Source organism: Taudactylus pleione, unplaced genomic scaffold (genome assembly GCF_031769625.1).
Source record: "Taudactylus pleione unplaced genomic scaffold, aTauple2 ptg000217l, whole genome shotgun sequence".
Classification (NCBI taxonomy): Eukaryota; Metazoa; Chordata; class Amphibia; order Anura; family Myobatrachidae; genus Taudactylus; species Taudactylus pleione.
The window spans coordinates 5,182,869-5,195,391 of record NW_028284619.1 but is presented as its reverse complement, the minus strand read 5'-3'; the positions used below and the strand labels follow the sequence as shown (position 1 = coordinate 5,195,391).

General features: G+C 41.9%; 1 protein-coding gene across 1 annotated transcript; it reads left to right on the top strand.

Annotated features, from left to right (window-relative positions):
• The first annotated feature begins 3,072 nt into the window (after positions 1 to 3,072).
• On the top strand, positions 3,073 to 9,667 carry LOC148517429 (interferon-induced very large GTPase 1-like). Its single transcript, XM_088478700.1, has 2 exons — positions 3,073 to 3,427; positions 4,325 to 9,667. Exons 1-2 carry the CDS (start codon positions 3,073 to 3,075, stop codon positions 9,163 to 9,165), a joined length of 5,196 nt encoding a protein of 1,731 aa, XP_088334826.1. The 3' UTR covers positions 9,166 to 9,667.
• Positions 9,668 to 12,523: the final 2,856 nt, after the last annotated feature.

Genomic DNA, 12,523 nt, shown 5'->3' with positions numbered 1-12,523 from the left:
GTCTCTTGGATGTATAACGAGGTCTTAATTTTGGATTCTTCAATGGTGATATTAACAACCAGAATATGTATTGAACTATGACTATAGTTTAGTGTCAGCTTTACTGGTCCAATGTCATTATTAATGGAAGAAATCAGGCAACCAGTTCCTTAGCAGTATTGCCCCAAATCAGGAAGATGTCGTCGATATAACGTTTGTAGAAAATTATATCTGATCCATAATGCTGTTCAAGTAGGGATTCTGGGCCTGATTCAGACCCGGTCGCAAGCGCTGAGCGCTCGCAACCGGGCCGATGGTGGCCCACAGCGCATGCGCACGACGGAGCCGGCTCCATCGTGCGCATGCGCGAGACCCAGCTAGCGATGGGCAATCCTTCACTCCGGGTCTCGCACCAAAGAGGGCGAGCTGTTGATGTTGAGTGACAGCTCGCCCCTTTTGGTGGGTGGGCTGGGGGGGTGGCTGCCCAAACGGAGGTGTTCCCATGAGAATGCCTGCCATTTGGGGGCGGCCCCACTGACATCACAAGTGATGTCAGTGGAGAGATTCCGGCTCTGTTAGAGCCAAAATCTCTATGGGGCTTGCGGCCATGAGACCCTACCGCAAGGGTCTCATCGCAAGCCCGATGGTCGCGATGGTCTTGACCAAGAGGCCGATCCCACCCAAAAAAAAACGGACCTGATTCAGAGCAAGCACTCTGTCAGAGTGAGCGGCTCTGAATCAGGCCCTCTGTCTCATAGAAGTGCATGTAGATATTTGCATACCCTGGTGCCATGGCTGCCCCCATCCCGGTACCTTTATGCTGGATATAGTATTCCCCTTCAAAAGCAAAATAATTATTGTTTAAGATGATATCCAATAGATTAATTACAAAGGCAAGATCAGGTCCTACATACACACAACCAGACATTTTTCAGCTGCACGTATACCTTCAACGCGTGGTATATAGGTATACAGGCTTGTCACATCAAGTGTAACAAGCAGGGCATCCAATGTTAATAAAGACAGATCGTCCAGGGCAAGAAATAAATCCATGGTATTGCGTAAGTGGCCAATAGTCAACCACACTTGGTTAAATATAACCATCAATAAATTGGGCCAGGGGCTGGTATAAGGGGCGGAACTAGCGGCGGCGCAGCCAGTGCATTGCATGGGGCCCGCTGTGGTGCAGGGGCTCATACCCGCCACTAGTGTCCCCAGGGCCCAACAAGTGTAGGACAGACCGCAGTGATAGCAGTGAGAGCAAAAACCAGCATCTCCCCCATCCCGCTTAAAAAGGACCTGTATGACTCTTCACTGCTGCCACTTTTTCCTTGCTTGAAGGGCTGCCCTTCCTGTAACCTCAAAGATGTTTATGTTTTTATCTCATCTAATTTTCTCTCACACTCCGCGCCACAGATCACACCACCCTTTATTGTCCCTCTGCTTAGCCAATTTACTAGCTCCCACCACCTTGGATGTTTGCATGTGCTTTTGCCCTTTCCCGGTTAATCCTGAGGAAGTGGGGTTAGGGCCACTATAATTTGTAATCCCCTTGGCCTGGATTCCTAGCAATGGTGGTTAATGGCTCCCATGATTGGTTTCAGCAATCCTGGGATAGCAAACTTTGATCCCTGGGCTGGGAGCGTTGATAGCAGGGTGGTACCTGGTATCTGGCATGTGGTCTGGGTGGGTACCCCGCTGAGTGCCAGAGCAAGGTGGCTGCAGCCCAGTCACTTTGCAGACTGAATTCTTTACCCCCTCTCAGTGGCGTAACTATAAATTTTGCTCCCCCTGCCAAAACAGTTTCTGGTGCCCCCCTCCCCCCCAAAAAAGTTACTCTCATGTGTTTCCTTCCACAGTTTGAATATATAGTGGTAGATTATTTGGCTCCGGACAAACAAATTAACTCCAGTGTGTAAATGAGGATGTGTGTACATATTGTAGTGAATATAAGGGTCTATTTACTAAGCCTTGGATGGAGATAAAGTGAATGGAGATAAAGTACCAGCCAATCAGCTCCTTACTGCCATGTTATAGGCTGTGTTTGAAAAATGACAGTTAGGAGCTGATTGGCTGGTATTTTATCTCTGTTCACTTTATCTCCATCCAAGGCTGAGTAAATAGACCCTTATTAGATTGTAAGCTTCACTGGGGAAGGGACTGATGTGAATGGCAAAATTCTCTGTAAAGCACTGTGGAATATGTATGAGCTGTATAAATAACTGGTAATAAATAAAATTATTCCCAAACCTAGAGTTGCTCTATAACTGGTGTTTTTGTCCCTTTCCAAACAATATGTATACTCTGTTTTCCTAGAGGAATAAACTTGTTTAATTTCCATATAAATGAGCAGCTACACAGCAGTTTGAGATTAAACAAAGCAAAGTGACTTTAACAAGTGGACAATTCACCTACAGTGATTAAAGGGAAAATAAACAAACACTCATTAAAAGTGAGTGTCACTCAGGAGAAGTGCCCTCTACTGCTGACCTATATTCACCCCACTTAGGGCTGTAAATATGTACCCAGAGCGTACCATCACAGCTTCCCAATACATGGTATTTTCCATTTTGTTAGGGGGGCACCAAATTATAACTTGCCTCCAGGCATCTGGGATGAACTTATGCCACTGCAGGTACTGTCTTGTAGGTCACCTATTCATTACTCACTGACACATTTTATAATATCCACAGGTGGAGCTAATTATTTCACTTAAAGAGGTATAGAAAATAATTTGCTCTGATCTAATGTCATTCCAAGAAATTAGTACATTGTTATTTTACTAGCTTTTTTAATATTAATTTTGTGCTTGTTTTTTGTATCAATAGTCAAAGTTATTAGTAGTACTTGCTGCTCATGACTTATTTCTAATACAATATAAATATCTATATCCACTCTCCTGCTTAGTAAATTTGTCTATCTATACACATTTTGGAACACAGTTAAAAATTGCATACTAATATGCACATAAAAATAAATTGCACAACCATTTGTCTACAAAACAGCAGAGAATAAACATCTAACTATAATGCAATTAGTATTATAAGGTATAATTCCTTTTATTAACAAGTTAACTTTGATATTTCAACAGAAATGTCAGGAGAACCTCTAGCACCAGACAAAAGTTCTGCTGCTAAAGAACTTTTCATCAAAATCAAAGAGACTGGCTTGGATCCAGAGCACTGGTGCTGTGTGCTAGAAGAAAAACTGGGCATTAGAAATATTCAGTCATTACAGTATGTACAGCCTGAAGACTGCTCACTACTAGAAGAAAACATTGGATTCCCCTGGGAAAGAAGAGCATTGCATAGGCTATTTAATATACCAGACAGCAGTGTAAAGATTGCAGAAGGACAAGAGAAGCGATGTCAGTCACTGAAAAATAATACTGAACAAGCTTCTAAGATACCAATGCAGCTAAAAGTGTTGAGATCAAAAGGAAAAAGTCAACAAGATGAGATTGTCAAGCCAAGGAAAGAGGAAATGTGGAAAGCCCTGGAGATACCCACAGAATGCTCAGCACCTCCTGAAAAATCATTTGTGGATCTGATAGATTACTTTGAAAACCAAATTAAGTTCAGAGAGGTATCCTATCTAAAGAAAGAGAACATAAGTGATGAATGTGCTTATGGAGGGATGGCACATGAGGGAATCTTCCAAACAACAAACATTGAAGTGGTATCTAAAAAACGTGAATCACTTTTCTGTATTCCAGAAGGTGTCAAACTTGTTGGACCAGAGCAAAAACCAGTTTTGCAGCAAAAGGCTTTTACATCTCATGAAGAGGAATCAAATGATTCTGAGAAGGATGAACCTGATCACATTTCTGTGTCTAATTTTAAGGAACTCATTGATGTTTTACATAAATCAATGGAAGAGGTTCTACATGCTGGTGTTGCCATGAAGTCATCCATAGAAGATCACCAACAAGCAAAGGTTAAAGCTACAATGCACATTAGTCTCTCATTGTATTCCTTCCTAAAAACTATGAGGAAGACAAAACAAACTGACACAGAATTACTGGTTCTCTGCATTGCAAATAACTCTGGGTATTGTATGGAAAATCACAGCTTCCAGGACCTATTAGAATATAAAGATATTGAGTTTCTGAAAAATCAGATGCAAGAAGCCTATCAGGAGTACACAAACCTCAGAAGTCAATGTGCTCAGCGGGCTCAAGCATTCGTCCTGTACACAGGTTTGACATCTATAGGTCAGTATAAAGAAATCTCCCTGGAACAAAAAGGAGAACGTTTACATTTTATGAGGAAACACCTGGCAGACTGTCTTTCACCCATTGTCAATGATATAACTGAACAACAGTCAGACTACTGTGATTGGACTAAAATGGAAGATGACCTGAGAGTGGTAAGCTATGGATACATAAAAAAAGAATTTAAAACAGATGAAATTGCAAATAAATTTAATAGTGTATGCCAATCCGGAGTAACAGATATGACTAATGATGAAAAAATAAACGTTAGCAACATGAAAACACACTTTATGCAATTACTGAGGAGACTGGACCTTGACAAGTATTATCCACAAAAAATGAAGACCGCTGATTTCCATAAGATCTGTAGATCTTCTCTCTCTGAAACACAGATTTTAGAAGAAAAACAACTTCCATTCCATTTCTTGCAAAGATTGCTCATGTTGGATTATCGTGCACGATATGTACACTGTAGAGTCAATGGTGATCCCATTCAGGATAATACAAGCAATGCAGATAACATATACACATCTGGGGATATCTTAACAGATTTCCTTGGAGATGTTGATGAAGACTTTGAGCATCAAAGCACAAATAGTAAACAAACCATCCACCCTATGGATGTGCAGATGGTTATTTTTCATTGTGCTAATGATTTTATGAGACAATATATTTACACAAAACTATCACTCTGTCAGTTTGCTGTACCACTTTTAGTAACTAATCCCAACACAAACTCTATTCAGTTCCCACTTTGGTCTTTTCAAGAAGTAAAAAAGAAGTGGAAAACTAGAAGTGGTGATAATACAGAGAATTCTAAATCTAATGACAAATTTATTATGGAAACAGAAACTCCCATTGTATCCTTCATTCGTCTTGGCCCATCTACATCCTCTAAGTCCCAGATAATAAATTGGCTGATGAGTAGACAAAGACATGACATCTTCTACCATCGCCACTGCAAAGGAAGCACCAAGAACTCTGTGCTAATGGATGGTGTTACAGAGATTGCCTGGTATTGTCCAGGTGGGAAGGAGGATGATGCATTTGATGACTGCATCGCATTCACTAATCTCCATGGTGATGCCAGAGACCATGATCAACAGGTTAAATTCTTGCAACAAACTTCTACTGTCATTGTAGTAATGGTCACTGATTCAGATGCAAAGGATGCAAAGGGGATAGAAGTGCTACAACAATTATTGAAATCCTCTATACCATTAATCTGTTTACTTACAGACAAAGGACTTTGTCAACCAACACCTGGATTGAAAAAGAAAATAGGCATAAAAAATAGAAATGAAGCAGAATTGGTACAAGAAGTAACAACCACAATACAATCATTATTACCTACTGTAAAACTAAGGTACTCGCTGACCAAATGTGGCAGCATTGCTAGAGCTCTTGGATTTATGGTTGATGAAGACAAAGAACAATGCAAGCAAGGCAGGGAACAAGCTGAAGTTCTACTCACCCTGCTAACAGAAAAAAACTTACCAGACACAAAGAATGCATTTCTTCCTTTACAGGGTGATCTCTGGCACATGTGGTGCATGAAAGACAAAGAAATGACTCGACTAAAGTTAAAAAACAACCAGAGCATTGAGCAACATCGAAGTGACATTGAGTCTCAAAAACATAGAATAAGAAATCAACAAGTAGAAAGAGCTTTTCCTCTCAATGACTTCATGAGAAATTTTTTACAGGTTTTACACTCAAATATTCACAGCTCAAAAATGTATTTTCTCCAGTGGTTTAAAATGTATTTGGATAAATTATCTTCAAAAACTCTGTCAGTGCTATACCAGGAGTACCATAATATGTGGTCACATATAAAGAAGGAAAAGCAAATAGGTAAAAATAAACAGATTATAGAAACAAAGGGGAAAGATTTAGAAAAACTATCAATTAAGATCAATATGTCAACATTTGGGCTTGAACACATTCTGAGAGAACTTGGACAAATATATGAAGCAATAGAAACCTTCCCCAAAGAGAATAAAAGCTTTTCCCATTTGCCAAAAATTGTGGCAAATCTCATGGTCTCGGGGTATCCGGTTGAGTTGATGGATGGCGATGCTGCCCATGTGCCATTGAGGTGGATACGATCTATTCTGGATGAACTGATAAAAATATTGGGCGACAGAAAGCTTTATGTCCTCTCTGTACTGGGCATACAAAGTACAGGTAAATCCACATTACTAAATGCTATGTTTGGGTTGCAGTTTGCAGTAAGTGCTGGGAGATGTACTAGAGGAGCATTTATGCAGCTTATAGAGGTAGATAAAGAACTAAGACCTGAATTGAACTTTGACTATGTTCTTGTTATAGATACTGAGGGGTTAAGAGCTGTTGAGTTGTCAAACAAAAATGCACTTATTCATGACAATGAATTGGCTACATTTGTAATTGGCCTGGGTAACCTTACAGTAATCAACATTTTTGGGGAAAATCCCTCGGAAATGCAAGACATCCTACAGATTGCTGTCCAAGCATTTCTGAGAATGAAAAGAGTCAATCTACATCCCAGCTGTATATTTGTTCATCAAAATGTTGGAGAAATCACAGCCAAAGAAAAAAATATGGAGGGACGAAGACGACTTCAGGAAAAACTGGATGAGATGACCTTGTGTGCTGCACAGCAAGAGCAATGCGATGTCACCTGTTTTAATGAAGTCATCAAATTCGATGTAAACAATCATATTCACTACTTTGCCCACCTCTGGGAAGGGGACCCGCCAATGGCTCCTCCAAACCCAAGTTACAGCCAAAATGTGCAAACTCTACGACAGGTCATACTCGACTCTGCAAAACAGGAAGCGCAGCAAAATATTTTGAGTATTTCAATGTTCAAAACCCGTGTTGGTGACCTGTGGAATGCATTGCTCAATGAGAATTTTGTGTTCAGCTTCAAGAATTCTCTTGAGATTGCAGTTTACAAGAAACTGGAAGTGAAATACAGCCAATGGGCATGGACACTAAGAGAACACATGCTGACACTTCAAACTAAAATCAATAACCAAATTCACAAGGATGAAATAAAATCAGTGACTGTAATGTTTCTAAATGAAGAGTTTGAACAAAAATACAAAACAATCCTGGAAGATCTAAATACATTTTTTTATGATGAAAAAGACAGGGAGTTACTAGTTCAATGGAGAGTGAATACAGAAAAAAGGATTGCTACTATTAAGGATGACCTTATAGCAGAGATAAGGAAAAAAACAGATGAACTAATCACATTAAAAAAGGACAATAGAAAAATAAATGAGAAAAAAGACAAATATGAGGAAGAAATGTTTGCAGAAAGCAGAAAAATGGCCCTGTACCTGAAAGGAAAAAATTTAAATGAGAGAGATCTGCTGGAAAAATTCAATAAAATGTGGAATACTTTCATTAGCAGAGCAGCTGAGAGAATACATACTCCTTACCTACCACCAATCAAAACACATTTAGAAAATATTTTTATGGATCACTTCAAGCAAGAGAACGATCTGGTCGATACGATCAGAAATTCTTATAAGTGGACAAACTTAGTTGAAGAGTTCTCCAAGTACATTTCAACTAAAAGCAAGTGTTATGTATTCCATGAAAAGCTTTCAGATGCTGACAGGAAAAATATAGCAAGTATAACCCAGGCTCTAAACAAGCGAGTAAATGAATATATAGATCAAAAACAGCAGCAAAAAATGGATTATCAGTTTAATTACTTTCATGAAATTCTGAAAATCCTAAATACAGAAATAAGCTTAATGTTGGACCATAAGTTTAAATTTGTACGAGAATACACACTGTATGTGTCTCTGTTCTTGTGCCAAAAGGCTGCCTGCAGATTTAAGCAGATCTCTGATGCCTTTAGAGAAGCCAATGATCCTGTTGTCTATCTACAAAGTAAAAGAGAACATTTCTGGCAGAGTTTTAAAATCTCTTGTGAAGGAACAAAACAAATTGCATCACTGGCTGACTTTCTGTGTAACACATTAAAGGAATCCATCCAACAAGGAGTGTATGAGAAGTCTGCAATCCAATTAGCTGGTGAAATGAAAAGTAACCACCCTGCTCTGAATGGGAACAGATCAAAACTAGAGTTCTGTCTACTTAAATCACTGGCAGAGAAGGAGAACTTCCAGGATTATATGGATTATGTCACTGATCCTAAATCAGCAGTTCAAGCCTTTATTGGGGAATGTATTGCCCAGTATTATAATGACAAGACCAAGATAGCAGTCACCCTGCACAATAATGTGGATCACTTCAGGAACATTATAATACAGGCTATAGATACATCATCTGTAATGGTCAGAGACAGACAAGGCAATGTCAGCTCATGGCTGGAAACTTTCTGCTCAGAGCTGGGAAGTGAGATGAATCTGTCCTGTGCTGACCTCAAAAGTGTGAAATATCAGAACATAACAGATATAGATTTTCTGAAAGAGGCCATGACACGGGCTATGGAAATTGTGGTGAAAGACCTAAAATGTGACTTTTCCAAGTATCATCTGATCAATATGAAAAAAGAGATTCTTGAAATACTATTTAGTGGATTTCAGGGGTGCTGGAAAAAGTGCCCATTTTGTGGTGCAGTTTGTACGAATACTATTGCTGACCATGATGGGAAGCACAGTGTGAAGTTCCATCGTCCTCAAGCTAATAAAGGTGGTAAATGGTACAAAACAGATCACTTTTCAATAGAGATATGTTCCACTCTTGTATCCAGTGATAGATATTTTGTACTTGATGATGACAGGCGCTTCCCCTGCAAAACCTACAGTGATGCTGGACCTCCTTACAGTAACTGGTCTATTACACCAGACAACTCCTCACTAACTTACTGGAAATGGGTGATCTGCCACTTCCAGTCTGCATTGGAAGAATATTATAACTTACGATTTACAGATAGGGGAACAATCCCCTCACAGTGGAAGAGTATAAATAAGCAGGATGTCATTTTGGAAGTAGATGAACAAATGTAAAAGTTAAAAACTAAAAAAGAGCTTGCAGGGTAAAGCCTACATAATACATATATCTTGTAAAGAGCATCAAAGATCAACATCTATGCTTCTAGTGTAAAACAGAAATCATTATGATGGTAAAATCAATTGACATTTTAGAACAATGATGCATAATATAGAAGTAAATAAAATAATAGATGTTCAATGAAAAGTGTGATCTTTGTGGATGTAGACCTGAAGTTATTGTAGATGTAGAACACTAAATTGTATAGCAATTGGCTGGGAGAATATATAGGAGGAGATGTAATAAGCTTTGGAAAGAGATATAGTACCAACCAATCACCTCCTAACTGTCATTTAACAGACTGAGTATGAAAAATGATATGAGCTGATTAGTTGGTACTTTATCTCTCTCCCAGACTAACAGTGCATCCGGAATGTATTCACAAAGCTTCACTTTTTCCACATTTTGTTATGTTACAGCCTTATTCCAAAATGGAATAAATTCATTTTTGTCTTCAAATTCTACACATAATGACGTGTAAAAAGTTGTTTTGAGATTTCTGCAAATTTAATAAAAAAAAAAAACACTAAGAAATCACATGTACATAAGTATTCATGGCCTTTGCCATGAAGCTCAAAATTGAGCTCAGGTGCATCCTGTTTCCACTGATCATCCTGAGATGTTCCTACAGCTTAATTGGAGTCCATCTGTGGTAAATTCAGTTGATTGGACATGATTTTGAAAGGTATACACCTGTCTATATAATGTTCCACACTTGACAGTGCATGTCAGAGCACAAACCAAGCATGAAATCAAATGAATTGTCTGTAGACCTCCGAGACAGGATTGTCTGGAAGCACAAATCTGGGGAAGCGTACAGAAAAAATATCTGCTGTTTTGGAGGTCCCAATGAGCACAGTGGCCTCCATCATCTGTAAATGGAAGAAGTTCGGAACCACCAGGACCAGTGGCGTAACTAGGGTATTTGGAGCCCAGGGAAAATTTGATAAGGGAGCCCCCCCCCAACATCGTGATATTTGGGGGAAAATGGGCGTGGTCACTTAAAAATGGGGCGTGTCAACATGACACACCCCTTTATTTTCACGCTGAACATTTCTATCCATATGCACCTTAACCCCAGTAGTACCCCTTATACAGTACCCCCAGTATGCAGTTGTGGTCCCTCTTATGCAGGCCCATAGTAGTGCCCCTTATACAGTATCCCCAGTAGTGGTCCCCCTTATACAGCCCCCAATTAGTTCCCCTTACTCAGTGCCCCCAGTAGTGGTCCCCCCAAATGCAGTGCCCCCAGTAGCAGTCCCCACAATGCAGTGCACCCAGTAGTGGTATCCCCTTATGCAGTGCCCTTTATATAGTGCCCCCAGTAGTAGTCCCCCCCTATGCAGTGCCCTTTATATACTGCCCCCAGCAATAGTCCACCCATGCAGTTTTCCCGGTAGTGGTCCCCCTTATGCAGGCACCCAGTAGTGATCCCCCCCTATCTAGTGCCCCCTGTAGTGGTCCCCGCAGTGCCCCTAGCAGTAAGCCCCTTATATAGTGCCCCCAGCAATAATCCCCCCATGCAGTGCCTCCAGTTGTGGTCTGCCCAGTGCAGTGCCCCTAGTAGTAGGTCCCTTTTATAATGCCCCCAGTAGTAGTTCCCCCCCCAAGTAGTGGTCCCCAGTTGAGATTCCCCCTCCCGATTAAGTGCCCCCAGTAATAGGACCCCAGTAGAGGTCCTCCCAATAATAGTGCCCCTAGTAGTAGCCACCCCCTCGTTGTACCCCCGCCCCAGTAGAAGTTTCCCCAGTGGTAGCCACCCCCCTCCCCTGTTGTGCCCCCAGTAATGCTGACAGGTTTTTTTTTAAAAAAATATATAAAAACATACTTACCTGAATCCACGCTGCTGCTCCAGACCGCGACACCTCTCCCGCTGCCGCCGCCACCCGCCAGTCCTCCCGGGCTGGCGCGCTCAGCATACTGGGAGAGACATCATGATGTCATGACGTCTGTCCCATTACCCACTGCAGGAGCCGGACAGAAGCCCGGCTCTTGCAGTTGGTGCTGCAGCAGTCAATGAGAGTCTATCTGACTCTCATTGGCTACTGTTTAACACACGCAACACCGCCAGCGCTGGCGGCGATGCGCGTGTTATGCACAGCCTGAGCCCGCCTCCTGGCGCTATTGGGCAAGTGTGCGCAGGGGGAGGGAACGGGCTCAGGTGTGCAGCACAGGACCGGCGCTGGAAGCCTAGCGCCGGTCCTGTGTAAATGTGTAGCGCTGACCGCACTCACTGCGGTCGGCGCTACACTGGTGGCTAACTAGGGCGGGCTGGACCGTGGCTGGCAGCACCCCCCCACGCCGCCGGTCCCACGGCGCCCAGGGCACGTACCCTGCTCGCCCTGCCCTAGTTACGCCACTGACCAGGACTCTTCCTAGAGTTGGTCAGCTGTCTAAACTGAGTGATCGGGGGAGAAGGGCCCTAGTCAGGGAGGTGACCAAGAACACTATGGTCACTCTGTCAGAGCTACAGCATTCCTCTATGGAGGGAGGATAACCTTCCAGAAGGAAAACCATCTCTGCAGCAATCCACCAATCAGGCCTGTATGGTAGAGTGGCCAGACGGAAGCCACTCCTTAGTAAAAAGCACATGGCAGCCTGCCTGGAGTTTGTCAAAATGCACTTGAAGGACTCTCAGACCATGAGAGACAAAGATTTAACTCTTTGGCGTGAATGCCAGGCATTGTTTGGAGCAAACCAGACACCGCTCATCACCAGGCCAATACCATCCCTAAAGTGAAGCATGGTGGTGGCAGCATCATGCTGTGGGGGTGTTCTTCAGCACCAGGAACTGGGAGACTAGTCAGGATAAAGGGAAAGATGAATGCAGCAATGTACAGAGACATCCTGGATGAAACCCTGTTCCAGAGCGCTCTTGATCTCTAAGACTGGGGCGACGGTTCATCTTTCAGCAGGACAACGACCCTAAGCACACAGCCAAGATATCAAAGGAGTGGCTTCAGGACAACTCTGTGAATGTCCTTGAGTGACCCAGCCAGAGCCCAGACTTGAATCCAATTGAGCATCTCTGGAGAGATCTGAAAATGGCTGTGTACCGACGCTTCCCATCCAACCTGATGGAGCATGAGAGGTGCTGCAAAGACGAATGGGCGAAACTGCCCAAAGATAGGTGTGCCAAGCTTGTGGCATCATATTCAAAAATACTTGAAGCTGTAATTTCTGCCAAAGGTGCATCAACAAAGTATTGAGCAAAGGTTGTGTACATGTGATTTCTTAATTTTTTTTTTTTCAATAAATTTGCAAAAATCGCAAAAAATCTTTTTACATGTTGTCATTATGGGATATTGTGTGTAG